Here is a 20,295-nt window from a genome sequence, read left to right on the forward strand (position 1 = left end):
CCCAGGTTCCTCCATATGCAACTCCATATGCGGCTGCTGGGTGACCTCGGGTCAGTCCCAGTTATTGAAAGAGCTGTTCTCTCAAGAGCAGTTATTGAAAGAGCTCTCTCATCCCTACCTCACAGGGTGTCTGGTTTGGGGAAGAAGATATTGGATTTATATCCCGCCCTCCACTCCGAAGAGTCTCAGAGCGGCTCACAATCTCCTTTACCTTCCTCCCCCACAACAGACACCCTGTGAGGTAGATGAAGATATTGGATTTATATCCCGCCCTCCACTCCGAAGAGTCTCAGAGCGGCTCACACTCTCCTTTACCTTCCTCCCCCACAACAGACACCCTGTGAGGTAGATGAAGATATTGGATTTATATCCCGTCCTCCACTCCAAAGAGTCTCAGAGCGGCTCACAATCTCCTTTACCTTCCTCCCCCACAACAGACACCCTGTGAGGTAGATGAAGATATTGGATTTATATCCCGTCCTCCACTCCGAAGAGTCTCAGAGCAACTCACAATCTCCTTTACCTTCCTCCCCCACAACAGACACCCTGTGAGGTAGATGAAGATATTGGATTTATATCCCGTCCTCCACTCCAAAGAGTCTCAGAGCAACTCACAATCTCCTTTACCTTCCTCCCCCACAACAGACACCCTGTAAGGTAGATGAAGATATTGGATTTATATCCCGCCCTCCACTCCGAAGAGTCTCAGAGCAGCTCACAATCTCCTTTCCCTTCCTCCCCCACAACAGACACCGTGTAAGGTAGATGAAGATATTGGCTTTATATCCCACCCTCCACTCCAAAGAGTCTCAGAGCGGCTCACAATCTCCTTTCCCTTCCTCCCCCACAACAGACACCCTGTGAGGTAGATGAAGATATTGGATTTATATCCCGCCCTCCACTCCGAAGAGTCTCAGAGTGGCTCACAATCTCCTTTACCTTCCTCCCCCACAACAGACACCCTGTCAGGTGGGTGGGGCTGCAGAGGGCTCTCACAGCAGCTGCCCTTTCAAGGACAACCTCTGCCAGAGCTATGGCTGACCCAAGGCCATTCCAGCAGGTGCAAGTGGAGGAGTGGGGAATCAAACCCGGTTCTCCCAGATAAGAGTCCGCACACTTAACCACTACACCAAAGAGGAAGGGAAAGGAGATTGTAAACCACTCTGAGACTTCTTTAGGTAGTGAAGAGCAAAGTATGAAAACCAACTCTTCCTCTTCTGACCATCAGAGGGGACTTACTACAAAGAAAAGAGAGGAACTCCAGACAATTTAGCAACACGCCTACATGATTTCAATCTGACCCAGAAGTGACATAGGCACCTTGAGGACATCAGAGTGGCGCTCTGGTTTTGGGACAGAAACTCTATGGTCAATGCTAATTGTACCATAGAGTTTTTGCCCACAAACCAGAGTCTCTCCCTCATGTGTCTACATCACTTATGGGTCATATTGGAAGTCACATGGGCAATCGCTGAAGCATTGGGTGAGACTCCCCGCTCCTGGCAAGCCCACTTCCTGTTCCGCCTGTTCCGTGGCTGCTTAGAAGGATCTGGCAAACCTATTTGTCGCCCTACATGCCTGACAGGGACAGCCAGCCAATCCTAGCCAAGAACAAGCCCTACCTTACAGTGGCCACGCCCACTTTCTGAAAAGCTTAGGGTGGCAGGAGAAGCACCAGTGAGTGTCACAGCACCAAAGGCACCTATAGCCTTTGCTCTCCCATAACAAGGGTTGCCAAAGATGTATGGTACCATAGAGTTCCCCCCTGAAATTGCTAGAGTGTCCCCAAGTGAAACCATAGAGTTTCCAGCGAATCCCTAGAGTGTCCTGTGCGACATGCCTGGCATGATACATCACTTCCAGGTGACGTCATCACACTGGGAGCCCTCCCCCTAACTCTTCTTCTTTTCCTCCCACAGTGTTTCCAGCCGGGATCCTTCAGCCTACTCTCTACGACCCGGAATTCCCACAGTAAGTGGTAGATTCAGATGGGTCGCCGTGTAAGTCTGATGTAGCCAGGGCCAGCGTGTGAGAGTAGGTGAAGTAGGGTGCTGCCTGGTCTAGGGAAACCATGAGTCACCCTCTCTCCCACGCCCACTGCATTCAGAACTTCACCGAGGCCTCCTGAGGCTCGGGAGACCTCAGCAAAGGAGGTAGGGTTGCCCAGTCCAATTCAAGAAATATCTGGGGACTTTGGGGGTGGAGCCAGGAGACTTTGGGGGGTGGAGCCAGGAGACATTAGGGGTGGAGCCAAGATCAAGGCTGTGACAAGCATAATTCAACTCCAAAGGGAGTTCTGGCCCTCACATTTAAAGGGACGGCACACCTTTTCAATTCCTTCCTCCCATAGGAAATAATGAAGAATAGGGGCACCTTCTTTTGGGGCTCATAGAATTGGACCCCCTGGTCCAATCTTTTTGAAACTTGGGGGGTATTTGGGGGAGAGGCACTAGATGCTATACTGAAAATTTGGTGCCTCTACCCCAAAAAACAGCCCTCCCCAGAGCCCCAGATACTCGCAGATCAATTCTCCATGATTTTTTATGGGAATAAATCTCCATAGGGAATAATAGAGTTCCCAGAAGACATTTCCCTCCCCTCCCCCCACTTTCTGACGACCCTGAAGCGGGGGGAGGGCCTCCAAACCAGGGGATCCCCTGCCCCCACCTGGGGATTGGCAACCCTAAAAGGAGGGGGGGTGACATGACATCACTGGGGGGCGGATAGGGTTGCCAAGTCCAATTCAAGAAATATCTGGGGACTTTGGGGGTGGAGCCAGGAGACATTAGGGGTGGAGCCAAGATCAAGCATAATTGAACTCCAAAGGGAGTTCTGGCCATCACATTTAAAGGGACGGCACACCTTTTCAATTCCTTCCTTCCATAGGAAATCATGAAGGATAGGGGCACCTTCTTTTGGGGCTCATAGAATTGGACCCCATGATTTTCTATGGGAATAAATCTCCCTAGGGAATAACAGAGTTCCCAGAAGACATTTCCCTCCCTCCCCCCGCTTTCTGCCGACCCTGATGCGGGGGGAGGGTCTCCAAACCGGGGGATCCCCTGCCCCCACCTGGGGATTGGCAGCCCTAAAAGGAGGGGGTGTGTGACATGACATCACTGGGGGGTGGAGGAGCAGTTTTCAGCCTGGGGCGCAGAAACCCCTAGCGCCGGGCCTGTCTGTAGCAGTAGAAAAGAGCCGCACTCCAGACTTCAGGCGCACCTCAAGGTAGAAATGAATGAGAGTCCAGTGGCGCCTTAAAGGCTATCCAAATCTGTGGCAGTGTAGGAGCTTTCGTGAGTATCTGAAGAAGCGAGCATTGACTCACGAAATCTCACCCCCCACCACAAATTTTGTTAGTCTTTAAGGCTCTCCTGGACTCTTGCTGATGGTTGCCAGTCCCCAGGTGGAGAGTGGGAAACGATAGGATCTTCGCGTGCAGCTGTGTCAATAAAAAAAACCGCTAAGAGACCCCATCAATTTAAAACAACAAGACAGTGTAATGTAGAGGCCAGTGGTGTTCTGACCAAGCTTGCGCATAGAACTTCAAATAGGCAAGAGCATGTAGCAAGAAGACATTCACAGGAGACAGTTCAAAAGCACTCTTTCCAATCCCAAAGGAGCGACAATAGCCCGGTATTTAGTTCATGGAACTAAAAGAAGCCCTTCCAAAGACGTCTGTTCTAGATATCAAGACGTTTCATCCGTCTTTCTTCAGTTTGGGGGCTTATTTATCACTGGAATCCAATGTTTACAACACATTCACAGGAGACCAATAAGGTTCAGAACATGTCTGTAAGATTTCCAGGTTCTCCCCAGATGGGGGCAGGGGATCCCTCAGTTTGAAGACCCTCCCCCACTTCAGGGTATTCAGAAAGCGGGGGGGGGGGAGGGAAATGTCTGTTGGACACTCCATTATTCCCTATGGAGACTGATTCCCATAGGGTATAATGGAGAATTGATCTGCTGTTTTTTGAGGCAGAGGCACCAAATTTGCAGCATAGCATCCAATGCCTCTCCTCAAAACACCCTCCACGTTTCAAAAGGATTGGACCAGGGGGTCCAATGCTATGAGCCCCCAAAGAAGGCGCCCCTATCCTTCATCATTTCCAATGGAGGGAAGGCATTTAAAAGATGCGCGGTCCCTTTCAGCGTGATGGCCAGAACGCCCTTTGGAGTTCAGTCATGCTTGCCACAACCTTGCTCCTGGTTTTACCCCCAAATCTCCTGGCTCCACCTTTCAAAGCAGGAACTCATTTGCATATGAGGCCACACCCCCTGACATCACCATTGTCTTCCACAAGGCTTTTTCACAGAAAAAGCCCAGCAGGAACTCATTTGCATATGAGGCCACACCCCCTGACATCACCATTGTTTCACGCAGGGCTTTTTTGCAGGAAGGAAGGAAGGAAGGAAGGATTGATCCAAAGGGTGGATCAGGTTGGAGCCAGTTTGGTGTAGTGGTTAAGTGCGTGGACTCTTGTCTGGGAGAACCGGGTTTGATTCCCCACTCCTCCGCTTGCAGCTGCTGGAATGGCCTTGGGTCAGCCATAGCTATTGCAGAGGTTGTCCTTGAAAGGGCAGCTTCTGTCAGACCTCTCTCAGCCCCACCCACCTCATAGGGCGTCTGTTGTGGGGGAGGAAGGTGGGGTTAGCCCAAAGACCCTCAGAGGAAGCCAGAAGGAAAAGTTCGTAGCGCCGATGCTTTTCGGTTTGGCCCACTGGATTTCTCTGGAGGTTTGGAGCGGCCCTTGAACTTAGTGGGAAAGTTCCCAGTGGGCCACAAACAGGGCTTTTTTGAGCAGGAATGCACAGGAACGCAATTCCAGCCGGCTCGATGCCAGGGGGTGTGGCCTCATATGCAAATGAGTTCCTGCTGGACCTTTTTCTGGGGGAGGGAAAGCCTTGTGGGAGACAACAGTGATGTCAGGGGGTGTGGCCTCACATGCCAATAAGTTCCTGCTGGGCCTTTTTCTGCAAAAGAGCCCTGTGTGAAACAATAGTGATGTCAGGGGGTGTGGCCTCCTATGCAAATGAGTTCCAGCTGGGCTTTTTTTTCCTACCAAAAAAGCCCTGGCCACAAGCCAGGTTGGCCTTTGGTAACCACAACTGAGCTGAGCCCCACTGGAGCTGGAAACCCCTGCGAGGACTGCTAGGCTAGTAGCCAGCTGGTGATAACAGAAGCTAATGCAGAATTGCCTCCTGCAGCACAGTTAAAGACATCCAGCTGTCAGAACTTGCAGAACTTCAAAGGAGACCCAAGACTTCGTTACAAAGTATAGGTGTTTATTGAGAACTCAGTTCATGAAGGCACAGAGTAACTCTGATAACAGGCTTAGCATTGGTTACATTTTTATGCGATTGTTACCGAAAACAATAAAGTCATTTCTCACACTTTCAGAGACAGCAACAGACAGTTGTCTGTTCTCAGGGCCTGTTATCAGCAAAGGGAGGAAAGAGCCCTGCTGCGATGGCCTGGGCGGCTGTCTTCAAAGGCCACCTGCAGATGGTTCCCAGAGGCTATCGGTCACCCTTCAGTGGTTACTGTTTATTTGAAGTGCAAAGCATTTTGTTTTAGTGGCTTGGCTGCAAGTACCCATGGTTAGTATCAATCTACAAAATGGAGTCAGTCAGGCTAACATCACTAAGCTTAGCATGCAGAAAAGCACACGTTCTGACACCAGCATCATACGTATCTGAAGAAGCAGGCATGCGCACAAAAGCTTATACCCAGGGTTAAAGTTTGTTGGTCTTAAAGGTGGCCCTGGTCTGAAACGTTTGGTCACCCAGCATTGCTGTTACCAGTTGGAGAGCCAGTTTGGTGTAGTGGCGAAGCGTTCGGACTCTTCTCTGGGAGAACCGGGTTTGATTCCCCCACTCCTCCACCTGCAGCTGCTGGAAGGGCCTCGGGTCAGCCATCGCTCTTGCAGGAGTTGTCCTCGAAAGGGCAGCTTCTCTTCTGTCAGAGCTCTCTCAGCCCCACCCACCTCACAGGGTGTCTGTTGTGGGGGAGGAAGAGAAAGGAGATTGTGAGCTGCTCCGAGACAGATTCAGAGTGGAGGGCGGGATATTAATCCAATATCTTCTTCTTCTAATTCTTCTTCTAATTCTTCTTCTGTTTGTCTCCCACCTGCAGGTCCCTGAACTTTGGCGGGATCGGCACGATCATTGGACACGAGCTGACCCACGGCTATGACGATTGGGGTGAGCCTTTCCCACCCACACGTAGCCTTTCCCACATCCCCGCGGCACCAGGGGCTGGAAGGAAAAGTGCCCTTGGGCCCTCTTCCGATGAAGCCAGCAAAGAAATGTGGGGGTACACCTTTAAGATAGGGCAGGGGGAAGGCAAGGGACCAGGTGTGAGTTTTCATGAACAGTTTCCTGGTTTATCTGTATGCAGCATCGGCTCTAGGGCATGTGGTGCCCTGGGCAGCCTCACTCTCTCCCCCCACCCCGCCACGACCCTGTCCCGCAGCCACTGCCTGAGACTAGCCATGAGTGACCAAAAAAACGGGAAGAAAGGAAGAGTCACAAGCCGGACTCTTGGGTCCAACTCACATAGGGTTGCCAATCCCTAGGTGGGGGCAGGAGATCCCCCGGTTTGGAGGCCCTCCCCCCGCTTCAGGGTCATTAGAAAGAGGGGGGCGGGAGGGAAATCTCTGCTGGGAACGCCATCATTCCCTACGGGGACCGATTCCCATAAGGTATAATGGAGAATTGATCTGTGGGTATCTGGGGCTCCGGAGGGGCTGCGTTTTGAATAGGGTTGCCAATCCCCAGGTGGGGGCAGGGGATCCCCCAGTTTGGAGGCCCTCCCCTCGCTTCAGGGTCGTAAGAAAGCTGGGGGAGGGGAGGGAAATGTCTGCTGGGAACTCTGTTATTCCCTATGGAGATTTATTCCCATAGAAAATCATGGAGAATTGACCCGCGGGTATCTGGGGCTCTGTGGGGGGGGGGCTGTTTTTTGGGGCAGAGGCACCAAATTTTCAGTATAGCGTCTAGCACTTCTCCCCAAAATACCTCCCAAGTTTCTAAAAGATTGGACCAGGGGGTCCAATTCTATGAGCCCCAAAAGAAGGTGCCCCTATCCTTCATTATTTCCTATGGAAGGAAGGAATTGAAAAGGTGTGCCGTCCCTTTAAATGTGAGGGCCAGAACTCCCTTTGCGGTTCAATTCTGCTTGTCACAGCCTTGATCTCGGCTCCACCCCTAATGTCTCCTGGCTCCACCCCCAAAGACCCCAGATATTTCTTGAATTGGATTTGGCAACCCTAGTCTTGCCGGCCCTGCGCAACTGGGTAAGACTCCGCAGGGCCCGCGCCTCCTCTGGTAATTGATTCCACCCGTGGGGAGCCATGACTGAGAAGGCGCTTTCTCTTGACATTTGGAAGGAAGGCATTGAAAAGGTGTGCCGTCCCTTTAAATGTGATGGCCAGAACTCCCTTCCGAGTTCAACGATGCTTGTCACAGCCTCGATCTTGGCTCCACCCCTAACGTCTCCTGGCTCCACCCCCAAAGTCCCCAGATATTTCTTGAATTGGATTTGGCAACCCTAGTTTTGAAGTAGTGGCACCGAATCGTCAGCATAGCGTCCGATGCCTCTCTTCAAAACACCCTCCAAGTTTCAAAAGGATTGGGCCAGGGGGTCCAATTCTATGACCCCCCAAAGAAGGTGCCCCTATCCTTCATTAGTTCCTATGGAAGGAAGGCATTTCAAAAGGTGCGCGGTCCCTTGAAACCTGGTGGCCAGAACTCCCTTCGGAGTTCAATGATGCTTGTCACACCCTGGCTCCTGGCTCTGCCCCCAATGTCTCCTGGCTCCACCCCTAAAGTCTCCTGGCTCCACCCCCAAAGTCCCCAGATATTTCTTGAATTGGACTTGGCAACCCTAAACTCACAAGTCCAGTGTGACTGGGAGGAGAGGTTCATCGATGGCTGCTAGCAGGGGTCGTTTTGTAGGAAAATAGGGGGTGGAGCTCATGAGCATAATTTATTAGCATATGCCGCGCCCCCCCCCCCAGCCAAAAGCAACCGATGCAAGAAAGGAGAGCCCCGGGCGAGCGAGGTCTGCTTCGGTGGGCTAGAGATCCAGCCGGCCCAAGCAGGCCTCGCTCACCCTGGGGTCTCCTGGTGCACACCCCCCCCCCAGTCAAAATGCCAGCAAGCCACTCACCACACAAAATCACATCAGAAGTGGAGAAATGGTGGCGCGGGCTTCTCCAGGGGTTAATGAGGGCTGCTGGGGGTGTGGCAAAGCCCCTGGTGGCTGGCTGGCTGCCCGCTCTCCTAATCCAGGGATTGTTATGCAGCTGCACCTCCTATTCAACAGACAAGGTAGGTGGGGAGGAGGAGAGGGAGACATCAGAAAGGTTCAGGAGCTGAGCTCCCGCTGAATCTGAGGACTGCAGAGTAAACAATGGCAACGCAATATAAACGGAATTCTAAAAACAATTGTGTCAAGAATACAATTTGACAAATTTACAAAAATCTCTATCTTATATTGTGCAAAGACATCCGAACTTCCTTCCAAACACATAAATCATATACAGAGCATAAAGTCCCAAACCAAACCGCAGTTCCTAAGGATGGCTCCGAAAATTTCTTTTCAAAAAAAGTCTATAAGGAGTATTACTACTCAGGAGTAAATTCCAAACGGAGTCCTTCCACTGATGTCGGCTTTCTGAAGGAGAAAGTCTTGCCTTCGCGCAATCACCAGCTTAAATGCAGTGGAATGCTGTTTGGAATGGATGTCTTTGCTCAATATAATATATAGATTTCTGTGACTCTGTGGACTGGCTGCTAGTCATTCATAGAATCATAGGATCCCAGAGTTGGAAGGGGCCATAGAGGCCATCTAGTCCAACCCCCTGCTCAATGCAGGATCAGCCTACAGCATCCCTGGCAAGTGTTCGTCCAGCTGCTCCTTCAAGGCAGCCAGGGAGGGGGAGCTCGTCTGGATGACGGGGGGCTCATTCTGGGCACACAGACAGTGGCTGCAAGACTCCGAAACCTGGCCCTAGGAGTTAGGTTGCCAACTTTGGCTTGGGAAGTTCCTGGAGATTTGGGGGCAGAGGTTGGGGATGGTAGTTTGAGGATACCCCTCAGCAGGGATGTGATACAGTTGACCCTCTGAAAGCACCGTTTTCTCCAGAGGAACTAATCTCTGAGGTCTGGATATCAATTGCATTTCTGGGAGATCCCCAGGCAGCACCTGGAGGATGGCAACCCAAGCAGTGAGGTGACCTGTACGGTGGTAATCCCAGTTAGGAGGCTATATCTGAGGGAGGGAACTCAGCCACTATGGTCTGTTCGTTGGCCCTCCAGAGCAACTGGTTGGCCATTATATGAGAAAGGATGCAGGATTGGATGGACCACGAGAATCTCTCTAGGATTCTTACATCTAATTGCAAGGGCACCTTCATAAGAACATAAGAGAAGCCATGTTGGATCAGGCTAATAGCCCATCCAGTCCAACACTCTGTGTCACACGGTGGCCAAAAAACAGGTGCCATCAGGAGGTCCATCAGTGGGCCCAGGACACTAGAAGCCCTACCACTGTGCCTCCCCCCAAGCACCAAGAATACACAGCATCACTGCCCCAGACAGAAAGTTCCAACAATATGCTGTGGCTAATAGCCACTGGTAGACCTCTGCTCCAGATGTTGATCCAGTCCCCTCTTGAAGCTGGCTGTGCTTGTAGCTGCCACCACTCCTGTGGCAGTGAAGTCTATGTGTGATTCACCCCTTGGGTGAAGAAGGACTTCCTTTTGTCCGTTCTGACCCAGCTGTTCAGCAATTTCATTGAATGTCCACTGAACGTCCATCCCATCACTGATTTTCTGCAGGAGGCCAATACGATCGCCATGGCAACCTGATGCACTGGTGGACGGACGCCTCCTATAGCAAGTTTCTGAGGAAGGCCGAATGCATCGTCAACCTGTACAACAACTTCACCGTCTACAACCAAGGGGTGAGCTGGGGCATGCAGTGCTGCATTTGGCCAGCAGGGGGAGGGCTCTTCCTCAAAGAGGCTGGACCCGAAGAGAAATAAGTGTACCAAAATCGCTGGTTTTTTTCAGTTTTGTCTTCTACATTTCTAAGGCGACGATTTGAATTGGGAATTAACATTTGTACTTTGGGGAGGTTTTTCCTAAAACCTCCCAGCGTGCGCAGAGTATTGCCAAATACTCGCAATAGGTTGGTTTGCAGGGCTATTTTGTAGCAAGGGACTCCTTTGCATGTTAGGCCACACCCCTCTTCTGTAGCCAATCCCTCAAGAGCTGACAGGGTTCTTCTTACGGGGCCTGCTGTAAGCTCTTGGAGGATGGGCTACATCAGGGGGTGTGGCCTAATGTGCAAAGGAGTTCCTGCTACAAAAAAAAAGCCGTGTTTTTTGTATACGGCAACCGAATTCTATTTTGATTTCATTTAATGTTTAGATTTGTACCCCGCCCTATCCCACAGGTGGTCTCAGGGTGGCTCACAGCAATAAAACGAGAGAGTTAAAACAATACTATCAAAATAGACATTACAAAACAGGAGCAGCACAGTAAACAATCTTGCAGATGTAGGCGGTAAACAGCAAGCGACTGATGGCTAACAGCATAACAGAACACCGTCATGGTGAAATGCTGGGGGATGTGATGACTTTCAGAGGACGCCCGCTGGATTCATGGAAAGCCTGGCGGAAGAGCTCTGTCTTACAGGCCCTGCGAAACCTTGATAAGTCCTGCAGGCCCCGGATCTCCAGCGGGAGCTCGTTCCACCAGGTAGGGGCCTGGACCAAAAAGGCCCTGGCCCTCATTGAAGCCAGCCAGGCGTCCTTAGGAGCAGGGACTATGGGACGACGTTGAGCAGCAGACCTCAGAGCCCCGAGCGGGGCTCTTATGGAGAGAATTTCAATGCCTGCCCGATTTCTGAACTAACCTCAGCAGGGCTTTCAACAAATAGTTGTGGCTGTTGGGGCTCCTTGAACATAAGAACATAAGAGAAGCCCTGTTGGATCAGGCCAATGGCCCATCCAGTCCAACACTCTGTGTCACATAAGAACAGAAGAGAAGCCATGTTAGAGCAGGCCAATGGCCCATCCAGTCCAACACTCTGTGTCACATAAGAACAGAAGAGAAGCCATGTTAGAGCAGGCCAATGGCCCATCCAGTCCAACACTCTGTGTCACATAAGAACAGAAGAGAAGCCATGTTAGAGCAGGCCAATGGCCCATCCAGTCCAACACTCTGTGTCACATAAGAACATAAGAGAAGCCATGTTGGATCAGGTCAATGGCCCATCCAGTCCAACACTCTGTGTCACATAAGAACATAAGAGAAGCCCTGTTGGATCAAACCAATGGCCCCTCCAGTCCAACACTCTGTGTCATATAAGAACATAAGAGAAGCCATGTTGGATCAGACCAATGGCCCATCCAGTCCAACACTCTGTGTCACATAAGAACATAAGAGAAGCCATGTTGGATCAGGCCAGTGGCCCATCCAGTCCAGCACCCTGTGTCACACAGTGGCTAATATGTGTGTGTGGTGGGTGGTCTAAATGGCTTATACCCGGGGGGGTCATTTTGTAGAAAAATAGGTGGTGGAGCTCATCCAGTGATTGTTATGCAGCTGCATATACTATTCAATGGACAAGGAGGTAGAAATCTCAGAAGGAGGAGGTGGAGAACGGTTGTAATACTGGGAGGTCCTCAGGCCCTGCCTGGAGGTTGGTAACCTTAGCGTTATTCCTTTCTGGTCATGTTCCTGTGTCATTAATAATGAAGTGTATTAATAATAATAATACTTAAACGAAAGGTGCTGGTCAGGTAGCTGTAAGGTGGACGGGGCTGAGAGAGCCCTCGCAGCAGCTGTTTTTTCAATACCGGGAAAGTTGGTAGAAAGCATTATCAAGGACCGAATGAGTAGGCACATTGATGAACATGGGTTATTGAGGAAGACTCAGCATGGGTTCTGCAAGGGAAGATCTTGCCTCACTAACCTGTTGCATTTCTTTGAGGGGGTGAAGAAACATGTGGACAAAGGAGACCCGATAGATGTTGTTTACCTTGACTTCCAGAAAGCTTTTGATAAAGTTCCTCATCAAAGGCTCCTTAGAAAGCTTGAGAGTCATGGAGTAAAAGGACAGGTCCTCTTGTGGATCAAAAACTGGCTGAGTAATAGGAAGCAGAGAGTGAGTATAAATGGGCAGTCTTCGCAGTGGAGGACGGTAAGCAGTGGGGTGCCGCAGGGCTCGGTACTGGGTCCCATGCTCTTTAACTTGTTCATAAATGATTTAGAGTTGGGAGTGAGCAGTGAAGTGGCCAAGTTTGCGGATGACACTAAATTGTTCAGGGTGGTGAGAACCAGAGAGGATTGTGAGGAACTCCAAAGGGATCTGTTGAGGCTGGGTGAGTGGGCGTCAACGTGGCAGATGAGGTTCATTGTGGCCAAGTGCAAAGTAATGCACATTGGGGCCAAGAATCCCAGCTACAAATACAAGTTGATGGGGTGTGAAATGGCAGAGACTGACCAAGAGAGAGATCTTGGGGTCGTGGTAGATAACTCACTGAAAATGTCAAGACAGTGTGCGTTTGCAATAAAAAAGGCCAACGCCATGCTGGGAATTATTAGGAAGGGAATTGAAAACAAATCAGCCAGTATCATAATGCCCCTGTATAAATCGATGGTGCGGTCTCATTTGGAGTACTGTGTGCAGTTCTGGTCGCTGCATCTCAAAAAGGATATTATAGCATTGGAGAAAGTCCAGAAAAGGGAAACTAGAATGATTAAAGGGCTGGAACACTTTCCCTATGAAGAAAGGTTGAAATGCTTGGGACTCTTTAGCTTGGAGAAACGTTGACTGCGGGGTGACATGATAGAGGTTTACAAGATAATGCATGGGATGGAGAAAGTAGGGAAAGGAGTACTTTTCTCCCTTTCTCACAATACAAGAACTCGTGGGCATTCGATGAAATTGCTGAGCAGACAGGTTAAAACGGATAAAAGGAAGTACTTCTTCACCCAAAGGGTGATTAACATGTGGAATTCACTGCCACAGGAGGTGGTGGCGGCCACAAGCATAGCCACCTTCAAGAGGGGTTTAGATAAAAATATGGAGCAGAGGTCCATCAGTGACTATTAGCCACTGTGTGTGTGTATATATAAATTTTTTTGCCACTGTGTGACACAGAGTGTTGGACTGGATGGGCCATTGGCCTGATCCAACATGGCTTCTCTTATGTTCTTATATTCTCATGACAGCTCTGCAAGAGCTATGGCTGACCCAAGGCCATTCCAGCTGCTGGAAGTGGAGGAGTGGGGAATCAAACCCGGTTCTCCCGGATAAGAGTCTGTGCACTTAACCACTACACCAAACTGGCTCTCAAGAGAAGATGATAAAGGAGAAAAAACATGAAAGGGAGAAGAAAAGGGAGAAATCAGCAGTCCAGAGAAGATAACAGATTTTTCAGGCACTATGCAAACAGTTGCAAGTGAGGAGTGGGGTGCAGATATCAAGTGGCTTCGAGTTCCGAAGGTCAGGGACCAGAGAGAGAGTTAGAACAGAGAAACAGAACAGAAGAGGCGACCCAAAATGCAGCCGATTGTCAAAACAAAGGCAAACAGAGAGAAGACAGATAAGGAGGACTCAAAGAGCAAAGAGATTTTCAAGTAAAACAGAGGGGTCAGATAAAGAAGTGGAAATCAGGTAAGGGAGTGTAAGCAAGCAGAAATCTAGGCAACTTTGCAATAGAGAGCAAAGGGTCAGCGAGTGACCCCTTATCCTATATTCTCCATCCGTGTCGGTGTGCCCACTTCTTACGTTTCCCGCACAAAATGGAATGAACTCTCTGGATTTATGGAGCAACTTAACATGTTCCCAGAAGGTCCCTTAAGCAGCTTTCATGCATTCGGGAGAAACTATTCCAGAGCACAGGTTTTGCCTACGCAAAAGTAACCTGACAACTCAGTTACCAGATTCAAACGGTTGATTATGCGCATGCAAAAAACTGCCTTATAATGCATTCGACCAGGGGTGGCCAAACTTGCTTAATGCAAGAGCCACGCAGAATAACCATCAGATGTTTGAGAGCCGCAAGACAGGAAGGATACCTGTGGCTGACCCAAGGCCATTCCAGCAGCTGCAAGTGGAGGAGTGGGGAATCAAGCCCGGTTCTCCCAGATAAGAGTCCGCACACTTCACCACTACACCCAACTGGCTCTCAAGATAGCTTGATTAATGGTTTTTTAGACAGGAAGGAAGGCAGGGAGGGAGGAAGGAAGGAAAATAGATGAGGAGGTGGAGGGAGAGGTGTGGGAAAGAAAGCAACTTTAACCTTAAATGCATTCTCCAATCCACTGGCTGGCTTGGCTTAGAAAAGTGACATAATAATAATAATAATAATAATAATAATAATAATAATAATAATAATAATAATAATAATAATAATAATAATAATAATAATGATGATGATGATGATGATGATGATGATGATGATGATGATGATGATGATGATGATGATGATGATGATGATGATGATGTTTAATTTATATCCCAGCCTCCCCACCAAAGCAGGCTCAGGGAGGCTCACAACACAATATAAAATACAAAGATTACATAATAAAACAACAGTCTACAACATTATACAATTTCCTTAAAATTCCCTTAAAACCATCTAATTAAAACCAACAATTTCCTGCGATCGTACTCGGTGCTACATTTTCAAAAATTTCCGATCTTACTAATTTACAGATTTTCATAGCGACGGTGTAGCAGAATCCGCATTAAGAAAAGGCCGGCTGAAAAAGGGTAGTCTTGCATAGGGTTGCCAATCTCCAGGGGGGAGCAGGGGATCTCCTGGTTTGGAGGCCCTCCCCCCGCTTCAGGGTCGTCAGAAAGCGGGGGGAGGGGAGGGAAACGTCTGCTGGGAACTCTGTTATTCCCTAGGGAGATTTATTCCCATAGAAAATCATGGAGAACTGATCTGCGGGTATCTGGGGCTCTGGGGGGGCTGTATTTTGGGGTAGAGGCACCAAATTTTCAGTATAGCACCTAGTGCCTCTCCCCAAAATACCCCCCAAGTTTCAAAAAGATTGGACCAGGGGGTCCAATTCTATGAGCCCCAAAAGAAGGTGCCCCTATCCATTGTTTCCTATGGAAGGAAAGAATTGAAAAGGTGTGCCGTCCCTTTAAATGTGATGGCCAGAACTCCCTTTGCGGTTCAATTCTGCTTGTCACAGCCTTGATCTCGGCTCCACCCCTAATGTCTCCTGGCTCCACCCCCAAAGACCCCAGATATTTCTCGAATTGGAATTGGCAACCCTAGTCTTGCCGGCCCTGCGCAACTGGGTAAGACTCCGCAGGGCCCGCGCCTCCTCTGGTAATTGATTCCACCCGTGGGGAGCCATGACTGAGAAGGCGCTTTCTCTTGACATTTTCGGTTTGGCCTCCTTCGGCCCGGGGATTATCAGTAGATTTTGTGAACCTGATCTCAGCATCCTCTGGGGTACATATAGGGAGAGACGGTCCCTAAGGTAGACAGCTCCTCGGTCACATAGGGCTTTAAAGGTAATGACCAGCACCTTGTAACGGATCCGGTACACAATTGGCAGCCAGTGCAGCTCCCACAGCCTTGGCTGTATGCGCTCCCGCTTAGGGAGCCCCAATAACAGCCTGGCTGCCACGTTCTGCACTAGCTGTAGTTTCCGGGTTCACCACAAGGGAAGCCCCGTGAAGAGGGCATTTCAGTAAAGAGACAAATGCCTTCTCCAAGCTGGCCAACGGGGCAGTGGGAGCTTTGAGAGCCACGCAGCACCTGTGAAAGAGCCACACGTGGCTCCGGAGCCCCAGTTTGGCTACCTCTGAATTAGACCATTGCTCCATTGAAGTCCATATTGTCTACTCAGTCTGAAGAAGAAGAAGATATTGGAGTTATATCCACCCTCCACTCTGAAGAGTCTCAGAGCGGCTCACAATCTCCTTTACCTTCCTCCCCCACAACAGACACCCTGTGAGGTAGATGAAGATATTGGATTTCTATCCCGCCCTCCACTCTGAAGAGTCTCAGAGCGGCTCACAGTCTCCTTTCCCTTCCTCCCCCACAACAGACACCCTGTGAGGTAGATGAAGATATTGGATTTATATCCCGCCCTCCACTCCGAAGAGTCTCAGAGCGGCTCACAATCTCCTTTCCCTTCCTCCCCCACAACAGACACCCTGTAAGGTAGATGAAGATTTTGGATTTATATCCCGCCCTCCACTCCGAAGAGTCTCAGAGCGGCTCACAATCTCCTTTCCCTCCCTCCCCCACAACAGACACCCTGTAAGGTAGATGAAGATTTTGGATTTATATCCCGCCCTCCACTCCGAAGAGTCTCAGAGCGGCTCACAATCTCCTTTCCCTTCCTCCCCCACAACAGACACCCTGTAAGGTAGATGAAGATATTGGATTTATATCCCGCCCTCCACTCCAAAGAGTCTCAGAGCGGCTCACAATCTCCTTTACCTCCCTCCCCCACAACAGACACCCTGTGAGGTAGATGAAGTTATTGGATTTCTATCCCGTCCGCCACTCCAAAGAGTCTCAGAGCGGCTCACAATCTCCTTTCCCTTCCTCCCCCACAACAGACACCCTGTGAGGTGGGTGGGGCTGAGAGGGCTCTCCCAGCAGCTGCCCTTTCAAGGACAACCTCTGCCAGAGCTATGGCTGACCCAAGGCCATGCTAGCAGGTGCAAGTGGAGGAGTGGGGAATCAAACCCGGTTCTCCCAGATAAGAGTCCGCACACTTAACCACTACACCAAACCGGCTCTCCGGCAGCTAGGGCTGCCAAGGCCAAGTCAAGAAAAATCTGGGGACTTTGGGGGTGGAGCCAGAAGACATTGGGGGTGGAGCCAGGAGACATTGGGGGTGGAGCCAGGAGCAAGGGTGTGACAAGCATAATTGAACTCCAATGGGAGTTCTGGCCATCGCATCGAAAGGGACTGCACATCTTTTGAAATGCCTTCCTTCCATAGGAAATAATGGATAGGGGCTCATAGAATTGGACCCCCTGGCCCAATCTTTTTGAAACTCGGAGGGTATTTTGCGGAGGGGCACTGGATGCTATACTGAAAATTGGGGGCCTCTACCTCAAGAAACAGCCCTCCCCAGAGCCCCAGATACCCACGGATCAATTCTCCATTATTTCCTATGGGAATGAGTCTCCATAGGGAATAACAGAGTTCCCAGCAGACATTTCCCTCCCCTCCCCCCGCTTTTTGATGACCCTGAAGTGGGGAGAGGGCCTCCAAACCGGGGGATCCCCTGCCCCCACTTGGGGATTGGCAACCTTACTGGCAGCAGCTGTCTCAGGTTGTCCCTCTCACCTCCTGCCTGGTTGGTTTTAACTGGAGATGCTGGAGACTGAACATGGAGGCTCTTCCAGTGAGCCCACGGCCTTTCCCCTAAAGCAGCACTTGACACCCGAGTAGACATGCAACTGTTTTATTTCTGAATCTCTAGGGTTGCCAGCTCCAGTTTGGGAAACCCCTGGAGACTTGGAGGGCTGGAGCCTGAAGAGGAGGGATTTTGGGCGGGGCCTCAGCAGAGCTTAATGGGTTCCAGTGTTGTTGTTGTTCAGTCGCACAGTCGAGTCCGACTCTTTGCGACCCCACGGACCAAGTCACGCCAGGCCCTCCTGTCTTCCACCAGCCTCCGAAGTCTGCTCAAATCCGTGTTAGTTACATCAGTAATGCTGTCCAGCCATCTCCCCTTTTGCCATCCCCTTCTTCTTTTGCCTTCTGTCTTTCCCAGCATCAGGGTCTTCTCCAGGGAGTGCTCCCTTCTCATTGGGTGGCCAAAGTATTGGAGCTTCAGCTTCAGCATCTGACCTTCCAGGGAACAGTCAGGGTTGATTTCCCTTAGGACTGACTGATCGGATCTTCTTGCAGTCCAAGGGACTCTCAAGAGTCTTCTCCAGGGAGGGCTCCCTTCTCATTGAGTGGCCAAAGGCTTTGAGCTTCAGCTTCAACATCTGACCTTCGAGGGAACAGTCGGGGTTGATATCCCTTAGGACTGACTGATTGGATCTTCTTGCAGTCCAAGGGACTCTCAAGAGTCTTCTCCAGGGAGGGCTCCCTTCTCATTGGGTGGCCAAAGGCTTTGAGCTTCAGCTTCAACATCTGACCTTCGAGGGAACAGTCGGGGTTGATATCCCTTAGGACTGACTGATTGGATCTTCTTGCAGTCCAAGGGACTCTCAAGAGTCTTCTCCAGGGAGGGCTCCCTTCTCATTGGGTGTCCAAAGGCTTTGAGCTTCAGCTTCAACATCTGACCTTCCAGGGAACAGTCGGGGTTGATATCCCTTAGGACTGACTGATTGGATCTTCTTGCAGTCCAAGGGACTCTCAAGAGTCTTCTCCAGGGAGGGAGTGCTCCCTTCATGGTGACCACCTTCCAAAGCAACCATTTTCTCCAGGTGTGTAAATAAAAAACCGCTAAGAACCATCAGTTTTAAACAACCAGACAGTGTAATGTAGAGGTCGGTGGTGTTCCGACCAAGCTTGCACACAGAACTTCAAATAAACAAGAGCATGCAGCAAAAAAGATATTCACAGAAGACTGTTCAAAAACAGAACCTGGAAACCTAACAGATACGTTTTGAACCTTGTTGCTCTTCTATGAATGTATTGTAAAGGTTGGGTTCCAGTGATTAATAAGCCTCCAAACTGAAGAAAGACGGATGAAACGTCTTGATATGTAGAACAGAAGCCCTTTGGAAAGGCTTCCTTTAGTTCTGCGAACTGAATACTGGAATATTGTTACTCCTTGGTGATTGGAAAGACTGTTTTTGAACTGTCTTCTGCGAATGTCTTTTTGCTACATGCTCTTGTTTATTAGCAGCCCCGTGGCGCAGAATGGTAAAGCAGCAGTACTGTGGTCTGAACTCTCTGCTCATGACCTGAGTTCGATTCCGGTGGAAGCTGGATTCAGGTAGCTGGCCCAAGGTTGACTCAGCCTTCCATCCTTCCGAGGTCAGTAAAATGAGTACCCAGCTTGCTGGGGGGAAAGCGTAAAAGACTGGGGAAGGCAATGGCAAACCACCCCGTCAAAAAGTCTGCCGTGAAAACGTTGTGAAAGCAACGTCACCCCAGAGTCGGAAACGACTGGTGCTTGCACAGGGGCCCTTTCCTTTCCTTGTTTATTTGAAGTTCTATGTTCAAGCTTGGTCAGAACACCACTGGCCTCTACATTACACTGTCTGGTTGTTTAAAATTGATGGTGTCTTTTAGCGTTTTTTAATTTACACAGCTGTACACTAAGATCCTACAGATTCACTGCATTTTCTCCGGGTGAGCTGATCTCTGTCACCTAAGAAGAAGAAGAATTGCAGATTTATACCCCGCCCTTCTCCCTGAATCAGAGACTCAGAGCGGCTTACAATCTCCTATATCTTCTCCCCCCACAACAGACACCCTGCGAGGTGGGTGGGGCTGAGAGGGCTCTCACAGCAGCTGCCCTTTCAAGGACAACTCCTGCGAGAGCTATGGCTGACCCAAGGCCATTCCAGCAGGTGCAAGCGGAGGAGTGAGGAATCAAACCCGGATCTCCCAGATAAGAGTCCGCACACTTCACCACTACACCAAACTGGCTCTAAAGATCAGCTGTAATCTCAGGAGATCTCCAGCCACCCCCTGGAGGCTGGCAACCCTGAATCCAGGGTGTTTTTTGTAGCAGGAACTCCTTTGCATATTAGGCCACACACCCCTGATGCAGCCAGTCCTCCAGGAACTTACAGTAGGCCCTTTACTTAGAGACCTGGAAGCTCTTGGAGGATTGGCTACATCAGAGGGGTGTGGCCTAATATGCAAAGAAGCACCTGCTACAAAAAAAAAATCCCTGTCTAAATTTATCATCAAGGTCAGTAATGTCTCCTTGGAATGGCAGCTGCTTTCCAGGGTCTCAGGCAGAGGTCTTTCACACCCCCTATCACCTTTCACACCTTTTTAATGGGAGATGCCAGGGATTGAGCCTGGGACCTTCTGCATGCCAAGCAGAGGCTCTTTCCCTGAGCCACAGTCCAAGGTTTAAAGCTTTTTCCTGCATTGTGCAGGGGGTTGGATCAGGGGTGGCCGACGGTAGCTCTCCGAGTTGTAGGCAAAAAAAAATCTGGAGAGCTACCGTTGGCCACCCCTGGACTAGATGACCCTGGAGGTTCCTTCCAACTCTAGGATTCTATGAAAACCAAACTGTAAGTCTGTTCGACTTCACCGTGCAGACCCTTGGCTATATCAGAGGCTGGGGGTCCTATCTTGTGCCCGGGGCCACC

General features: G+C 50.1%; 1 protein-coding gene across 1 annotated transcript in view; it reads left to right on the forward strand.

Annotated features, from left to right (window-relative positions):
* Positions 1–20,295, forward strand: part of ECEL1 (endothelin converting enzyme like 1) — a 182,287-nt gene that overhangs the window by 72,988 nt on the left and 89,004 nt on the right. The window contains exons 11-13 of the mRNA XM_060242824.1: positions 1,920–1,971; positions 6,137–6,204; positions 9,846–9,970. Coding sequence (XP_060098807.1) covers positions 1,920–1,971; positions 6,137–6,204; positions 9,846–9,970 — 245 coding nt within the window. The remainder of the gene's footprint in view (positions 1–1,919; positions 1,972–6,136; positions 6,205–9,845; positions 9,971–20,295) is intronic.

The sequence above is a fragment of the Heteronotia binoei genome, chromosome 6 (assembly GCF_032191835.1).
Source record: "Heteronotia binoei isolate CCM8104 ecotype False Entrance Well chromosome 6, APGP_CSIRO_Hbin_v1, whole genome shotgun sequence".
NCBI classification, from domain to species: Eukaryota; Metazoa; Chordata; class Lepidosauria; order Squamata; family Gekkonidae; genus Heteronotia; species Heteronotia binoei.